The sequence below is a fragment of the Bombina bombina genome, chromosome 3, assembly GCF_027579735.1.
Source record: "Bombina bombina isolate aBomBom1 chromosome 3, aBomBom1.pri, whole genome shotgun sequence".
Classification (NCBI taxonomy): Eukaryota; Metazoa; Chordata; class Amphibia; order Anura; family Bombinatoridae; genus Bombina; species Bombina bombina.
In genome coordinates, this window is record NC_069501.1 from 472,431,648 (window position 1) to 472,450,197 (window position 18,550).

General features: G+C 42.3%; 1 protein-coding gene across 1 annotated transcript in view; it reads right to left on the reverse strand.

The window, feature by feature from the left end:
• The window catches only part of EPS8L3 (EPS8 like 3), a 289,801-nt gene that overhangs the window by 2,847 nt on the left and 268,404 nt on the right, over positions 1-18,550 (reverse strand). Inside the window, exons 14-18 of the mRNA XM_053706779.1 lie at positions 16,735-16,769; positions 16,556-16,646; positions 10,416-10,514; positions 5,499-5,584; positions 5,213-5,345 (exon numbers count right to left, since the gene is read on the reverse strand). Coding sequence (XP_053562754.1) covers positions 5,213-5,345; positions 5,499-5,584; positions 10,416-10,514; positions 16,556-16,646; positions 16,735-16,769 — 444 coding nt within the window. The remainder of the gene's footprint in view (positions 1-5,212; positions 5,346-5,498; positions 5,585-10,415; positions 10,515-16,555; positions 16,647-16,734; positions 16,770-18,550) is intronic.

The window sequence follows — 18,550 nt, forward strand, 5'->3', positions numbered from 1 at the left end:
TATTTGAAATGCAAGAATGTAAGATTAGATGCCAGCCCATTTTTGGTGAACAACCTGGGTTGTCCTTGCTGATTGGTGGATAAATTCATCCACCAATAAAAAAGTGCTGTCCAGAGTACTGAAACCAAAAAAAAGCTTAGATGCCTTCTTTTTCAAATAATGATAGCAAGAGAACGAAGAAAAATTGATAATAGGAGTAAATTAGAAAGTTGCTTAAAATTGCATGCTCTTTCTGAATTACAAAAGAAAAAATTTGGGTTCAGTGTCCCTTTAAGTAACTCTCCCACTATCATTCTGCAGAGGGAACAAGGAACAATAGGACAAATATCAGGGTATAAAAGGTCCCAGAAGAAAACACATAATTTAGAGGGCCGCCCATCGGAGAAACACGGGCGGGAGCCGTGGACTCTCCTTATGCAGAAGGAAATTAAATTATCTGGTATGCATAATTTTAGTTTTACTTTTTAATATAAGGAGAGTCCACGGCTTCATTCCTTACTGTTGGGAAACTTATACCCAAGCTCCAGAGGACACTGAATAAAAACGGGAGGGACAAAAATAGAGGCGGACCCTTATCTGAGGGCAACACAGCCTACAAAACTTTCTCCAGAAGGCTGCTTTAGCTGAAGCATAAACATCAAACTTGTAAAAATTAGAAAAAGTGTGTAAGGAGGACCAGGTAGCTGCCTTACAAATCTGATCCATAGAGACCTCGTTCTTAAAGGCACAAGAGGAAGTCACTGCTCTAGTAGAATGAGCTGTAATTCTCTGAGGAGGTCTATGTCCCGCTGTTTTATAAGCTAAGCGGATAAGACTCTTCAAGAAAGTCGAAGAGACCTTCTGACCCTTACGCTTCCCAGAATATGCCACAAACAAGGAAGAAGTTTGTCTGAAATCCTTAGAAGCTTGAAGATAAAACTTCAAGGCATAAACCACGTCCAAATTATGAAGTAAACGTTCCTTCAAAGAAGAAGGATTAGGACACAAAGAAGGGACCACAATCTCTTGATTGATGTTGCGGTCTGACACAACTTTAGGGAGAAACCCTAACTTAGTATGTAGGACAGCCTTATCCGAATAGAACACCAGATAAGGAGGCTCACATTGCAAGGCTGCAATCTCAGATACTCTGCGCACCAAAGCTATAGCCAGTAGTAAGAGAACTTTCCAAGACAACAACTTAATATCAATTTCATGCATAGGCTCAAACGGAGCCTGTTGCAAAACTTTAAGAACCAAATTCAGACTCCAAGGGGGAGCCAAACATCTGAACACAGGTCTGATCCTAATCAGAGCCTTAACAAAAGACTGAACATCTGGAAGCTCAGAGAGCCTCTTGTGCAGTAAAACAGACAAGGCCGAAATCTGTCCCCTCAGGGAACTGGCTGAAAGACCCTTCTCCAGACCATCCTGGAAAAATAACAGAATCCTGGCAACCTTAACCCTATGCCAAGGAAAACCACGCTCTTCACACCAGAATAAGTAGGTTCTCCACACCTTATGATAGATGTGATGAATAACCGGCTTACGAGCTTGGAAGAGAGTATCAATAACTCTCTCAGAAAAAACTCTCTTGGCTAAGACTAAGCGTTCAATCTCCACGCAGTGAGCCTCAGAGAATCTAGATTTTGATGAACAAAAGGACCTTGATCCAGGTGATCCCTGCGACAAGGTAACTTCCATGGAGGAGGAGATGACATCCTTATTACGTCCGCGAACCACGTCCTTCTACCACTACCCGAGGAAGGAGTGGTAATGGCGAAAAAGGGAGATTAGATTGAACCTCCAAGGCACCGCTAATGCATCTATTAGCTCCGCCTGAGGATCTCTGGAATTCGACCCATATCTGGGTAGTTTGGTATTGAGAGGAGACGCCATGAGAGCTATCTCCGGCGTCCCCCACCTGTAGCATATCTCCATAAACACTTTAAAATGGAGAGACCATTCTCCCAGATGAAAGGATTGTCTTCTGAGAAAATCTGCTTCCCAGTTGTCCACACCCGGAATGTGGATCGCTGACAGCAAACAGCTGTGGGCCTCTGCCCACTCCAGAATCCGAGATACTTCCCTCATTGCTAGGGAGCTTCTCGTTCCCCCCTGATGGTTGATGTAAGCCACCAAGGTTATATTGTCTGATTGGAATCTGATAATCCTGGGACAAATCCAGAAGAGGTCAAGCCTTCAGAGCATTGTAGATTGCTCGAAGTTCCAAAATGTTGATTGGGAGGGAGCGTTCCTCCTGAGACCACAGGCCCTGTGCCTTCCTGGCACCCCAAACAGCTCCCCATCCTGAGAGGCTCATGTCACAATCTCCCACGATGGTCTGAGAAAGGATGTCCCTCTGGACAGATGATCTGGACAGAGCCACCAAGAGAGCAATTCTCTCGACTGGTTGTCCAGGGAAATCTGGTGAGACAGATCTGAATGATAGCTGTTCCACTGCCTCAGCATCCACAGCTGTAGCAGTCTGAGACGTAACCTGGAAAAGGAATTATGTCCATGCTGGACACCATGAGACCAATTGCCTCCATACACTGAGCTACAGATGGCCTTAAGGAGGTCCGGAGGGCAAGACATGCCAAAGCTAGCTTGCACCATCTCTGGTCGGTTAGAAATATCCTCATGGATATTGAATCTATTATAGTACCCAGGAATTCTACCCTGGTGCTTGGAATGAGAGAACTCTTCTCTAAGTTTATCTTCCATCCATGTGATCGAAAGAAGAGACAGAAGAGATACCGAATGGTCCTTTTCTAGTCGAAAGGATGGTGCTTGAACAAGAATGTCTTCCAAGTAGGGAGCTACTGCTATACCTTGGGTTCTGACGACGGCCAGGAGAGCTCCTAGAACCTTTGTAAAGATTCTTGGGGCCATAGCTAGAACAAACGGAAGTGCAATGAACTGGAAGTGCTGATCCAGGAACGCAAACCTTAGGAACTGGAAGTGGTCCCTGTGGATTGGAACTTGAAGGTAGGCATCCTTTAGATCTAAAGTGGTCTTGAACTGTCCTTCCTTAACTAAAGGAAGAATGTACCTTATTGTCTCCATCTTGAATGAGGGGACATTTAGAAACTTGTTTAAGCACTTTAGGTCCAGAATTGGGAAGGAAAGTTCCCTCTTTCTTTGGGACCACAAACAGGTTTGAGTAGTATCCCAAACCTCTTTCTGCGATAGGAACCGGGACAATGAACCCTAAGGAGGACAGATCCCGCATGCACCGCAGAAAGGCTTCCCTCTTTTCTAGTTTTATAGACAGGCTTGAGAAGAGAAATCTGCCCTTGGTGGATGAGCTTTGAAACCTATCTTGTATCCCTGAGCTATGACCTCCAGGACCCACAGATCCTGCACGTCCCTGGACCAAGTGTCTAATAACCGCAACAGTCTGCCCCCTACACGATCCAGCTCTGGATTGGGGGCCGCCCCTTCATACCAACTTGTTCTCAGCGGGCTTCTTGTTCTGCTTGTATTTATTCCAGGACTGAGTCGGCTTTCAAGTGCTCTTGGTTTGCTCGGGCTTAGAGGAGGACTGCTGACGTTGGGACTTTTCAGAACTAAAATAACGAAAATTAGATCCCTGTCTCTTAGATTTGTTCTTTTTATCCTGCGGTAGGAATGCACCCTTGCCCCCTGTAACCATGGAGATAATGGAGTCCAGGCCTGAGAAAGTAGTCTAGACTTAGAAGTCATGTCCGCAGACAACGACTTCGGCCAGAGCGCCTGACGCGTCTGCACTGAGAAACCAGAGATTTTAGCATTCAGGCGAATAATCTGCTTGTTTGCATCACAGATAAAAGAATTAGCAATTCGCAAAGCCTTACTTCTGTCTTAGATAATGTCGAGAAGACCCTCCACCTCAAACAATTCTGCTAAGAAGTCGCACCAGTAGGCCACAGCTCCAGCAACCAATGCAACAGCCACTACCGGTTTAAATAAATATCCCGAATGCTGAAACATTTTCCTGAGAAAGGTTTTCCATTTTCTTATCCATCGGCTCTCTGAACATCGAGCTATCCTCAAGAGGGATAGTAGTACGCTTAGCTAATGTGGAGATAGCACCATCCACCTTAGGGATGGAACCCCACAACTCCAGCTGAGAGTCCGGGATCAGGAATAATTTTTTAAAGGCAGACAAAGGTGAAAAGGAATATCCAATTCTATCCCACTCGTTTTTAATAATATTCACAGTTTTTACAGGTAGAGGAAAAGTTAGCGGCACTACCCTGTCCTCGTACACTCTGTCTAATTTAGGAATCAAAGGTTCATCAGGCAACTTGACCTCTGGAACCTCTAATGTCAACAAAACCTCCTTTAGAAGAAAACACTCCTCCGCAGCCAGAGGCCTAGAGGTAGCAGACTCTGATCCAGAAATTTCACCCTCTGAAGACTCAGAGTGAGACCCATCCTGGGATACTTGAAAGGCAGACAACTTAAGTAAATCACTGGATGTCCCCTGGACCATAGAGCTATGTTTAACATTTCGCTTGCGTTTAGCAGGGCGAGGTAGAGCACTAAGGGCCTCAGACACCGCCGTCTTTAACTGTGTGGTAAAGTCTGATGGTAAAAGGCTCCCTCCGGATGGAGGATCAGGGGTGCTATGGGAAGATGCATGTTGTGAGAGAGCTCCAGACATACTCAGGGAGCTCACAATTTTCTGAAACTGTCAGGCTTATCTCACAGAGAAAAATAGAAAGTGCAAAATACTTTGTAAAAGATACACAATAAATGTTACACAGAGCAGAATCTTAAATTTAAATTTACACAAAAATATTTAAAGCCCAATTAAAATTTGCAAAATCACAATAATAAATACATAGCTTTATGCAAAACCATAAACACAAAATAGAAAGGGTATCATGTGACATCCATCAGCCAATCACAAATTACGTAACATATATGTATATCATGCGAATCAGGCTCATTCTCAGCAGGAGTTGGTGCCTTGGAAAGTGTGCATATTTAGATAATGGAAGTGAATTGGAAAGTGTTTAAGATTATGTGCTCTATTTGAATCATGAAGGTTTAATTTTGACTTGACTGTCCCTTTAATGCTTTGTGCAGCAATAACCTGAAGGTCTTACAGCCAAAGGGTTATTAAATTGGGCAATTATGGGTTTATGGTAACAGTAGACACTTTATCATGGCGGCCAGGTTAGAACAGCGCAAACGATAGCTGTGACTGTGCTTGCAAGTTACTAAACTTTAGAATCCTTACCGCTACACCTATCTGCACCGGGTGTAGTTGTTTGTATACACGCCCTCCTTCTTCAGGACACACTTCCTTCAGGTCTTTAAGACTTAAATCCAGCAGCTGATCACCTCTCAAAACTCCAAGACATCGCACTGTGCTGAAAGTGCAGGTAAAAGGAGAAATGAATAGTGTCATAATCCATAGGCAATTGTATGAGTGGGGTATATGCAGGAGTATTTGTATGGTGGAGAATTGCTTTGGGAGGTTGTATGCTGGAGTTACAGAATGTAATCATGAGCGGATCACTTACATGTTAGAGAATCCCTTCTGTTGTAGCCAGGTTGTCACCTCTTCTGGTCTTGAGCCAGGCTGCAGGGACAATGCACGTACAGGGGCCTGTAAAATAGTAAAACACAGGCTGTCTTTATGTGCTCCGCTATGCGCTCTCTGTTTAACTAATATGTGGTTTGGAATATTTCCTTATAAATAAAACTAACAAACTGTCATGAGATGCAGGACATATGCAGGACACAGCAATGATGGTACAACTCTATTTTATTACAGAGCATAGCAATACACATCCAGACAGGTTGATTGTATTAAACTCACTGCGACACAGACACCGGACCTAAGCCCCGCCCACAAGCTAGTGACATCACATCCTGCTCTCATCACATCTTCCCCTTTTTCAAAGGCAAAGCATACATTCGCATATATTAAATAACAAGGTACACCAACAGGGTATACAACAACATTTTGTTTTTGAACATTATAAAAACAGATAGATTAGAAAACATGAACAAATAAATTACATCCTGACTTGGACATCGGGGTAGACTACCCTAGTCCACAGTGACCATGGGATTATTCTGCCCATACTTCCGGTCACTGTTCTAGCTAAAGTCAGTCCCTGTATCGGGCCGGAAGTTTCACCACTCTTCCGCTTGATGTAACTTTGCATGAACTGTCCTCTGATACAGAAGATGGTGAACAAGAGTCTGCTGGAGGCAAAGATATATCCCCGCTATGATCTTGCTGAGGGGAAGGCACCTCTCTTAGAACAGGGGATCCCACCGGCGGTGGTACTGAGGTATCCGGTTCCAGACTCTCAGGTACAGGCTGAAGATGTCTTCGGTTACGGCGTGTAACCGTCCCTCCCTCTGTAAGGACTGTGTAAGACCTTGGTTCTGGAGAGCGGCCCACTACCGTAGCAGGCGTCTTCCATTTCTTCTCATCATCCAGTTTAATTCTGACACTTTGGCCCGCTTTCAGTTCCTGTAAAGGCCTGACAGAATGTCTCCTGTCGTAGAAGAAACGATAACCCTTTTTGGCCTCTTCATCCCTCCTAAGGACTTCGTCCCGAGGAACAGGGCCAGGCGGCTTGAAGACACCCACTGAGGGTAAAGTGGTGCGAATCTGGCGTCCTAGCATCAGCTGTGCCGGGCTAAACCCGGTGGCTTGAATGGGCGTCGCCCTGTATGACAAGAGGGCTAGGTACGGTTCAGATTGCTTTAGAATGAATTTTGTTGTTTGAACTGCCCTTTCAGCCATTCCGTTGGCCTGCGGATAATGTGGACTTGACGTGGAATGTACAAAATCATATTCCCTGCTGAAAGCATTGAACTCTGTAGAAGCGAACTGCATGCCATTATCACTCACCAGCTCCATTGGAATGCCCCAGCGGGCGAACAGGCTCTTCAGGCGAATGATAACGGCCTGACTTGTGATATCATTCAGGGGTGCTATTTCCAAATACCTGGAATAGTAGTCGATAACAACAAGAAACTTTTTCCCGTGCAATTCGCACAAATCAGCAGCTATTTTCTGCCACGGCCCCGCAGGCAGCGGAGTAGACATTAAGGGCTCCCTTCTCTGAGTAGGCCGGCGTTCCCGGCAAAAGGCACATTTAGACACGTGATTTGCAATGTCGGAGCTGATCCCAGGCCACCACACAGCTGTAGCTGCTCTTTCTCTGCACTTTGTAATGCCTAAGTGCCCATCGTGTATCCTGTTCAACATCTCCTTCCTCATGCTGACAGGAATTACAATACGGTCTTGGAACAGCACCAACCCCTCTAGCTCCGTGAGCTGCGACCTCTCTGGCTGGTAAGCATTTAAAGACATCCAGGCTGCCCGGCTCTCGGGCCAGCCATCTCTTATGTACCTTATAACTTCTTGCAGATCTGTGTCCAAATATGTCTCTTTCTTTATCTCTTCCAGTTTCCTTGAAGAAATGGACTTAGAGGCCAGAACTGAATCAACATACACTTTTACATCCGACTCTGTGGAGGATTCTTCAGCAGCAGCCAGCGGGAGCCTGGACAGTGTATCTGCCACAACCAGCTGCTTCCCCGGCACATGCACTGCCTGAACATTGAACCTGAGTAGTCTCATTAAAAGTCTCTGGCATCTCAAGGGTGTTTTGTCGATGTCATAAGAATTGATAAGAGGGACTAGCGGTTTGTGGTCAGTTTCCAGACTAAATTTCTCCAAACCCACTAGATAACGCTGAAAGCGCTCACAGGCCCAAACTGCAGCCAGGCACTCTTTCTCAATTTGAGCGTATTTTGACTCTGCAGCCGTCAGTGTGCGGGAACAGTAGGCGATGGGCTGTAGTTTGTTGTCATTCAGCTGCAGGAGTGCAGCCCCCAACCCATAACTGCTTGCATCAGCACTAACCACAGTCTTTTTTGAAGGGTCGTAGAACCCCAGCACTGGGGCAGACCCCAGCAGGGACTTAGCATGCAGGAACGCTTTTTCTTGTGAGGGTCCCCAGACCCAGGCAACATCTTTCTTAAGCAACTCTGTGATAGGGTGCAAAACTGTAGATAAATCTGGAAGAAACTTGCCCACGTAATTTACAAGGCCCAATATCTGTCTCAGCTCATGTACATCAGAAGGGCTTTTCATCTGTTCGATAGCCCGAATTTTCTCGGGGTCCGGCTTGATGCCATCCCCGTTGATGATATGCCCAAAGTAGCATAATTCAGTTTTCCTAAAATGACATTTTTCTTTATTCAGCTTCAGCCCAGACTCTTTGATAGCCTGCAGCACACAACTCAAACGCTGATCATGCTCCTCCACTGTAGACCCATACACTAGAATGTCGTCCATGACGACTGCTGTGCCCACGTGGCCACTCAGGAGAGAACTCATTTCCCTCTGAAAGATCTCAGGAGCGGAGGATATCCCAAAAGGAAGTCTGCAGAAGCAGAACCGACCTACCGGAGTGATAAAGGTAGTCAGTTTGCGGCACTTTGGATCCAGGGGGATCTGCCAAAAGCCGCTAGAAGCGTCTAATGTGGAAAAGAACTTCGCCCCAGCCAACTTCGGGGCTATATCTTCCAATGTCGGCAGCACAAATCTCTCCCTCTTCACTGCCTCATTCAACCTTTTCAGGTCCACACAGATGCGCACCTTTCCGTTTTTCTTTGCAACTGGAACAATGGGGGCACACCAATCAGTTGCTTCAACAACCTCTTCAATAACCCCCATAGACTTCATGCGCATGAGCTCTTTCTCCACTTGAGGCATGAGCGGGAACGGAATTCTACGAGGAGTAGAAATACTGTACGGGACTGCGTCACTTTTAAGTGCTATACGGACAGGTTTGCAGCTCAGTAGGCCCAACTCGCCAAACATATCTTCAGAGATCTCATTCACTCTGGCCACGAGGCCCAAGTCACAGGCTGCTTTTCTGCTCAATAAACTGTTAACACACTGACCTCGGATCACATGCATCCACATGGTGAACTTCCTTTGTTTGTACTCACAGCTGGCAAGAAATTTCCCCACACAATCAATGCGGCCACCAGGACTATGAACATTTGTAGTAACCTTCGCCAGCTGGGGCTGTCGAGGCAGTTTCATAAATTCAGCAAAAGACATTACAGTGATATCTGCTCCTGTGTCAATCTTAAAATCAACTTTGGCTCCCATTACAGTAAAGGTAACTTTCCAATCTTCCTCTGAGCTTGTCCGTTCCACAACAGACCCCACAAAAGACACTTCCTGACCCTCCTGGTCACTGTCCACCTGCATCTCCTTAATGTATTCAGTTTTACACACCACTTCAAAATGGCCTATTCTGTTACATTTTCTGCATCTTTTATCTCTGGCCGGGCATATAGCACTCTGATCATGAGCCCGGTAGCACCGTGTGCATCGGCCATGTTGCGCCCATCCACTTCTAGGCCTTTCCAGTACTTTAGATCTACCGCTCACACTGTGCCTTTCACTAGTAATTTTCCTAGACTGTTGCACTTCATCCACAATACTCTCAGACCTCAGATCAGCACTTTGCTTTTTCACCAGTTCACTCTGGCGGGCCATCCTAATAGCCCCGTCTAACGTTAAATCAGGCTCTAACTGCAGCTTCAGGGAGACTTCAGCATCTGCAATTCCAATAACTATTCTGTCTCTGATTTGCTCTTCTTTAGCAACACCAAACTCACAGAATTCAGCTAATTCATACAGGCTGCGCACAAATGACTCCACAGATTCTCCCACACGCTGATTACGTTTGTGAAAACAAGCTCTCTCATGAATCACATTTCTTTTGGGCACAAAGTGGGCACTGAGTTTATCCATAACTATATCAAAGTTAACTTCTTCCCCTTCTTGGAAAGTAAAAGCATTGAACACTGGCTCTACATCTTTCCCCATAGAATATAAAAGAGAATTAACTTGTACTTCACCACTCTCCTTGTTCAGTTTGGATGCAATCCTGAAGCGCTGAAACCGCTGACGCCATGTGGGCCAAGCTGCAGGCTGAGAAAAGTCAAAAGGCTCAGGTGGGGTAAACTTTGACATTGCAATCGATCAGAAACAGAAGCGCAGTCCAGAACTTCTGACACCATGTCATGAGATGCAGGACATATGCAGGACACAGCAATGATGGTACAACTCTATTTTATTACAGAGCATAGCAATACACATCCAGACAGGTTGATTGTATTAAACTCACTGCGACACAGACACCGGACCTAAGCCCCGCCCACAAGCTAGTGACATCACATCCTGCTCTCATCACACAAACTATTAAAATTATAAAAACCTCAGGTACTCCCTTTGTCTAACTCATTGTGATAGAATTGTAGATCAACAGTCAAAATCCTTTTTTTTAAAAACCGTGTTTGCTTATATTTTTTACTTTTAATAGAGATGTCCTCAATAATAGTCATCAATGAAAAACTGAACACTCTCTAAAGTTGTCATATCCCTTTACCTGTCCATCATCAACACTCTCCAGGATATTGCTTGGGATAAAACCTCTATCTCCCTCTGAGTTCTTTACCATCCACCACTGTCTGCTCTGGTCAAGTACCTAAAGGAGAGAAGTCACCAATGAGAAAGCAAAATAAAACCAGAAACAGCAAGTTGCTCAAATTAGTTGAACCTACAGAATAGAAACTATGACCCAATAGATCACATTCAGTCCTCCAAGGATTCTTGTGTGGATCTGCACATCTCCATAATTTCACTCCTCATCTGCTGCACCTCTGTGCCAATCACTTTATTGGCTTCCTGTAGCCTCCAGAATTAAACACAAAATCCTGAAATTCCAGGCCTTGAATAACAGTACTCTCCCCTATTTCTTAGACATTGTCTCCAGATACTTGTCTCCAGATACTCCCCCTCCTATTCCCTTTGCTCATGACCACCGTCTCTCCTTCCATCTTGTTACCTTCTCACATTCCCATCTACAGGAATTCTTCAGAATGGCCCCTGTTTTATGGAACTCTCTGTCTCGCTCCACAAGACTCTCCCCTAGTTTTCAAAGTTTCAAATGCTCCTTAAGGATTTTACTGATCAGGGATGCATACAATATACACTAACATTTCTTACCTCAGTTCTTCTCCTCCTTTTGTCATTGCCTTGATATCCCTTTAGCATGTTTGCCTACAAGCCCAGATGTTTTGTAGATCACATTCATGATCTTGGCAATGCCCTCTACCCATTTCCTATAAATTCTACCTTGCATATCATAATGCAAATATGCTATGTTGTAAAAGGTGTTATCTATCTTTTTAAACAATAACAATTCTGGTGTAGACTGTCCCTTTAACTGATAACAACTTCAAAACAAAGTACTTTATACTAACTTATTGACAGTATCTAGCCTTGTTGTCTTACTTTTAGACACCATTAAGAAGCTCCATGCCGTCCTAAAAGCGCTAGGCTTAAACACCTTTAGAATGGCATGGAACGTCCTAACTTTTGCAGTGTCCTGCTCCATTCTGGAAACAAACGGCAGCTGATTCAACTAGGGGATGTGCCTAGCATTTTTGAAGCACAAGATCTCAGTGACAATCATGTGCTTCATTTTTTTTTCTATAGGAACTTGGATGGATGGATCCGTCCTGAAGGGGTTAATCCTTTTCATGCTAACCCCCCCCCCCAAAAAAAAAAAAACAGCATGTGACAGTGTTCTTTTATATAGAATAGAAAGAGTTTAAAGCACAGGTGTGCATGAGGTCAGAATGTAATTGATACCCCCTTATCCCTATACAAAAATACAAATGTTTGTTTTTAAATGAATAATGATATAATTTCCTGGTCATTTCACTGAGACTCAAAATACTGGTATAAAGTAGAGTAAGTTGATATGTCCATTAAATAAGCTGGGTGTATAGGGCTTTATTTTAGTATAATGGTAATTTGAGAAAAGTATTATGTAATATGTTATTTATAGGTAAGTTACATGACAATACATATTCATTTCTGTTTGAATGTACAATGCTTTGGTCAGGATGTATCCATGTTTAAAGATTCATGAAACCCAAAAAATGTATTTCATGATTCAAATAGAGGTTAGAATTTTAAACAACTTTCCAATTTACTTATATTATCCAATTTGCCTCCTTCTCTTGGTATCCTTTGTTGAAAAGCATACCTAGGTAGGCTCAGGAGCAGCAATGCACTGCTGAAAGCAGTGTTGATTAGTGACTGCACATATATGCCTCTTGTCATTGGATTACCTGATGTGTTTAGCTAGCTCCCAGTAGTGCATTGCTGCTGCTGCTCCTTCAACAAAGGATAACAACAGAATGAAGCAAAAGGAAAGAATGAAGAAACATTTTTGGGTTTCATGTCACTTTAATTTCCACTCCTGGTGTTCTGGCAGGGGTGTATTACTGCCTAGGCCAACAAGGCCCATGCCTAGGGCAGCAGATTGGGGGGGGGGGTACTTTTTGGAGCCTCTATAGTTAGTTCCACCCACAATAATGATAAAATTAACTGTGTCTACTGAGTGATCTTATTTTTTTTTATGTGTACCCGCCGCCTGCCCTAATTGTCACTGCATGACCAGATGGCCAAGACCTGAAGCTGCAGTTGTTACAGGGTGGGACAGAACCAGTGGAGCACTTAGTAGGCAGCAACATCTGAAATACCATTCTAGTAGTAGCCATATTTATGAGAGTTCTGTGGGCATATTCCGGGCAGGGGGGTTTCAGGTGTTCTGACAGCAGATACTGCTGTGAAAATGCCAGCAACATCACTGATCTGTGAATTTTTCCATTTCTGTCACAGAAAAGCTAAGTACAAAGACAGCAGCAATATGACGCTTCACCAGCCAAAGGTAATGAAGGTGTAGAATGGCTTTGAAGATAGCTGCGGGAGGGAAAACAATAGAATGATGAACAGTAACAATTCCATTTTAGTTATGCCCACAAATAATGTCCCTTTAAGTAAACATGCTGCTGCAATGAACAACTAGTTTTTTTTTTATATAAATATTATACTATGATTTCTTTTTTTCATAGTACCAACAAAGGATATTAGTTTATTTTAGTGACATAAATAAGCAATAAGAAAATGCTCTAACATGAAAGAGTATTTTATAAAAACAGTGCTAGTAATACCTCAAAGGTGGCTGGAATAAAATAAATAGCTTTTGACCATGCCAAAAGAGTTGAAAAGAAAAGTTTTGAGTGAGTAAAATAATGGTTCAATTCTGAGCAGAGGGATACAGTGAGCTTCAGCTTGCTTCCATCCTTAAAATTTCAAAGACGGCAGTTCATAAGAACAAGGTCAAGTAGCAGAAATTTAAGACAATAAAGCTACAGACTGTCAAAGGGTGAAAACGACTCTCCACTGCCCAGAATGACCACCAACTCATTAAAATGTCACTCTACAATTATAGGATGACATAAAGTGACCTACAAAAAGAATGACCAATGGCAGCTGGGGTGAAGTACAAGGCTAAGACAGTTCAAAATAGGCTCCTAGGGGCAGGGCTGAAGTTGTGCAAAGCTAGAAAAAAGCCCTTCTTCAAAGAGAAGCAAAGAAGAACCAGGCTGAGGTTTTCAAAATACCATTAGGATTGGACCGTAGAGGACTGGAATAAGGTCATCTTCTCTGATGCGTCCAAATTTTAGCTTCCCCAACACCTGGTTATCTTTGCAGAGACCTGAAGAGGCCTAAAAGCCATAGTGTCTCGCACCCACTGTGAAATTTGGTGGAGGATTAGTGATGATCTGGGGGTGCTTTATCGAGGCTGCAATCGGGCAGATTTATGTTTGTAAAGGAAGTATGAATCAAGCCATGTACAAGGTTATCCTGGAAGAAAACTTGCTTTGTTCTGCTCTGACAATGTTCCCCAATTATGAGGATTGTTTTTTCCAGCACAACAATGCTCCATGCCACACAGACAGGTCAATGAAGGTGCGAATGTAGAACCACCGGAAAAAGACCCTGTCATGGCCTGACCCATCTCCAGCCCTGAACCAAATGAAAATCTCTGGAATGTGATCAAGATGGACGGTCACATGCCATCAAAAAAGAGCTGCTTGAATTTTTGCGTCAGAAGTGGAATAAAGTCAACCAAAGCAATGTGAAAGAACAGTAAAGAGCATGCCAAGATGCATGACCACTGTGATTGAAAATCTGGGTTATTTTACCAAATATTGATTTCTGAACTCTTCCTAAGTAAAAACATTATTATTGTATTGTTTAAAAATGATTATGAACTTGTTTTCATTGTATTATTTGAGGTCTGATAACACTGTATCTTTGTTATTTTCACCAGTTGTCATTTTCTGCAAATAAATGGCAATATTTTATTTAAAATTTAGGAGAAATGTTGTTAGTAGTTTATAGCATAAAACAAAAATGTTAATTTTACTCAAAACACAAATAGTAAAACCAGAGAAAGTGATAATTTTGCAGTGGTCTCTTATTTTTTTTTTTACAGAGCTGTATGTGTTTAACCCCTTTAAAGGGATTAAACACTTAGAAAAATGTGGGGTTTCAAGTCCTTTCTTGATTCAGACAGAACATACAATTTAACCCTTTGAGTGCTAAGAACTATCCCACCTGGGTGCTAATATTTTCTAAGGTTTTTTTATTTTTAAAATTTTTGAAAAGTTTTTTTTTAACCTTTTTTTTTGTACAGACCCCCGAGACTTACACTGTTGGAAAATTTAGGTGATTACCTTTCCAACAGTGGGTCTTGGGGGTCTGTAGCTGCTTAGATGCCTGAGATACAGGCTTCTAAGCAGCATGCCCCTTCCTCCTATACTTAACATTGTTAAGTATAAATAAAGTTGCGCAGTGACGTCATCACTTCATTGTGCGTGACGTCACCGCGCATCACGTGAAGCCCCTGACGTCACCGCGCATCACGTGAAGTCTGTCACTCTACAGGCACGATCACCGGGGAAGGAGCGGTTAATAGCCCCCAGATCTCCCTCAAGGTGGTAGAGTGCTCATGACGGCTCTGAGCCGTCATTAGCACCAGAGTGAGAAACTCTGTGACGGCTCAGAGCCGTCATTAGCACTCAAAGGGTTAAAAAACGTTTCCAATTTACTTCTTTGATCATTATTTTTTTTGCTTATGGTATTCTTTGTTGAAGAGATACATACGAAGGTAGTATACACATATCTGAAGCACTGCATGGCAGGAAGTAGTGCTGCCAACTAGGGCTCTTGCAAATAGATAACATTCTTGCAAAACTGCTGCAATATAGTGTTCCAGACACGTGCACGCTCCTGAGCTTACATCCCTGCTTTTCTACCAAGAGACTGAAGAAAAAATTGATAATGGAAGTAAATTGGAAAGTTGCTTCAAATTGTTCTCTTTATCTGAATCATGAAAGATAAAATTGGGGTTTTACGTCACTTTAAAGTCAGCTCTCGATCAGCAATTCACTGTCAGTCTGAAGCTGAATAAAGAGATTAAGATCCTGTACGTTAATTAGTGAAAATAGAAGTGGATAATGTAGGATTAATGCCTGTTTGTTGTGGCACAGTTAAAGAGACAGGAAACGCACTTTTTTCTTTCATGATTCATAAAGCGCATGGGATTTTAAACAGCTTTTCAGTTTGCTTTTATTATCTAATTTACTTTGTTCTCTTAGTATCCTTTATTGAAAACCATACCTATGAAGGCTCAGGAGCAGCAGCTCACTAGTGGGAGCTAGCTGCTGAATGGTGGCTGCACATATATACTCTTTTCATTGGCTCACCCAATGTTCATCTGGTGCCCAGTAGTGCATTGCTGCTCCTTGAGCGTTTTTCAGCCCTGCAATAGTGTGAGTCTTGGCAACATTACTGCAAGCCTCACTCTAGGAGGTATTCGAAAATTGCACAAGAGGTGCTCTACCCCTGAGCGTGAAAACGACAGCTGATGTATATGGTATGTTGGCTGTTCTTAAGGGGTTAAAGCTTTTGAAGAGTAGAACAAACAAAATCACACTCATCTCAGAACTAAGCTTGTCATAGCTGTTGCTCAATCTTTAAGATGTTTCAGATAAGTTTTTTTTTATATTTTACAGCATTTAAAAGCAAAAAAAAAAGAAAAGGAGATCAGTCCTTGAATATAACATCAGAATATTCAGATTAATCCATCATAATTATCTGTACAAAACAAACATTATGCACAGGGAAGACACTTAGGGGCCGGTTTATCAATGTCTGGCTGACATGTTCTGCTGTAGCGAATCATATCCGCCAGACATCACTGAATACCGACAGCATACACTGTCGGCATTTAACATTGCACAAGCAGTTCTGGTGAACTGCTTGTGCAATGCCGCCCCCTGCAGATTTGCGGCCAATCGGCCACTAGCAGGGGGTGTCAATCAACTCGATCGTACAAGATCAGGTGGATTGATGTCCGCCACCTCAGTGGAGGCGTATGAGTTAAGGAGCAGCGGTCTTTTTAAGACTGCTGCTTCTTAATTCCCATTCCCGGCGAGCCTGAAGGCTCGCGCAGAAACAGATGCATTGGGGCCGATTGACACTTTGATAAATCGGCCCCATAGTGCTATGTATTTTAAATGATTACTCATTTTGAAAAGTTGTTTTCTCTCTGGGCCCATAATGATACCTTATTGGCTTCATCTCTTGTGCCATTAAACTTACCTCCACATTGTCACCTTTCTTCACTGACAGCTCACGACTGTTTCTGGCTTCAAAATCATAAAGAACGCGCAAGATGAGTGTCTGGGATCTCCTGTGAGAGACAATATAGTTAGAAGGATAGGAATATGTCAAGTGGAGGATATTTGTTAGTATTAGAATGGAATGCGGGAGGCAGATACCTGTTGGTAGCGGGGGTCTGTGCTCCATTTGGAATCTGAAAGTTAAGTAAATTAAAACTATTAAGAATAACATTCAAATTGTGTGATATTTACCTCATAAATATCACATGATGGTTCAAAAGGTATTTTATGCATAGACTTAAAGGGATACTAAACCCACATTTTTCAGCACCCTGGTTAGCGCTTGCTGATTGGTGGCTTCATTTAGATACCAATCAGCAAGCGCTACCCAGGTGCTGGACCAAAGATATAAGCTTGTGAGCTTACATTACTGCTTTTTCAAATAAATATACCAAGAGAGCGAAGACAATTTGATAATAGGAAAAATTAGAAAGTTCCTTAAAATTGCATGTTCTTTCTGAATCATGAAAGAAAAAATGTGGGTTCAGTATCCCTTTAACTACAAAGGGACAGAGATATGATTGATAATATGCCTACTTCTCTAAGTAGCCCCGCTACATGAGTATCCACTTGGGGTTAGACATTCTTACACTAGGGTGAACAGATTTGGCAAAAAAAAAAGTGACACTTTATTTACAACATGCAACACAAGCAAACCAAAAGAATCCATGTATGTATACCCCTTCTATTTTATATATTGAAAGTATTTTCCTAATGTTTCTTTAACAGTTACAATCACATTAAACAGTTAACTCTTTTTTTTTTCTAAATATTTTTTATTGATTTTATACATATTATATTTACACACCATAGATGCCAACAAAAAAAAAGTTACATTGTTTCTCTACATTCCATTTCAAACCATCCTTAAACAATATGTCACTTATTACCATATTTGTAGAGAGTAATATCAAAAACACAGGCATCTGTACAGCAATACTAATGTGTCATATTTAAATTTACCTAAGACGTTTACTTGTAGTGCCATTAGTTATTTAAATCATATTACTTCATTATTACCTATAGGCTTAAAACCTTTGTGCCTATACCTCGCTCTCTTTTTCTCTGGAGTGGGTGGGAGGGTGGGGGGGAGAGAAGAAAAAAATAAATAAAAAAAATAAGATACCTGAAGTATAACAATCTCCCTTCTTGCCCACTTCTCCCTACCTACCAGATCCCTAGTAGGACTATCTCTGTGTTTCAAAAAAGGGAAAATAAGATATTCTCTCTCATTCACAGGAAAACTCTTTATAAACAATGCCCATTTTTTGAAAAACATAAGGATATCTCGCTCAATATTCATATCTACATTATGTTGTTCAAGTATATATTGTTTTTTCAAATAGTTTTTAAATTCTGCTAGATTAGGAGTATCTGATACCTTCCATTTCGTAAATATCAAGTGTCTAACTGCAAGGATAATTGCATTAATTAACTTCTTGTGTTGAGGATTTTGTGACTCATCCCAGAGACAAACTATTTGTATTATATTAAAGTTCCCAATAGGTAGCTTCAAAGATTTAGAGGCCCAAAAAGCAACTTTCTGCCAGAGCTGATACATTTTGGGACATTCCCATATCATATGTATCAAGTTAGCCCTTGGGAAGGGAATATTTTGGACACACTTTAAATGCTAAATTACCCCATTTAAACCCTTTTTCTGGAGTGTAATAGGTTCTGTATAACAGTTTCACATGGGATTCAATCCAAGTTGAAGATAATGTGCTTTAAGAGACCAATTCTATAGATCTCTTTATGTGGGAAATAGTTACATAGCCTGCAGTCGTTATCCAGTCCAACACTATCCTGGCCAAGAACACCAAATTATATATACGAATGTCAGGGAGTGCCAGGCCTCCACACCTTTTAGCTATACAGAGTTTTTTAAGTGAAATTCTAGATTTCTTACTCTGCC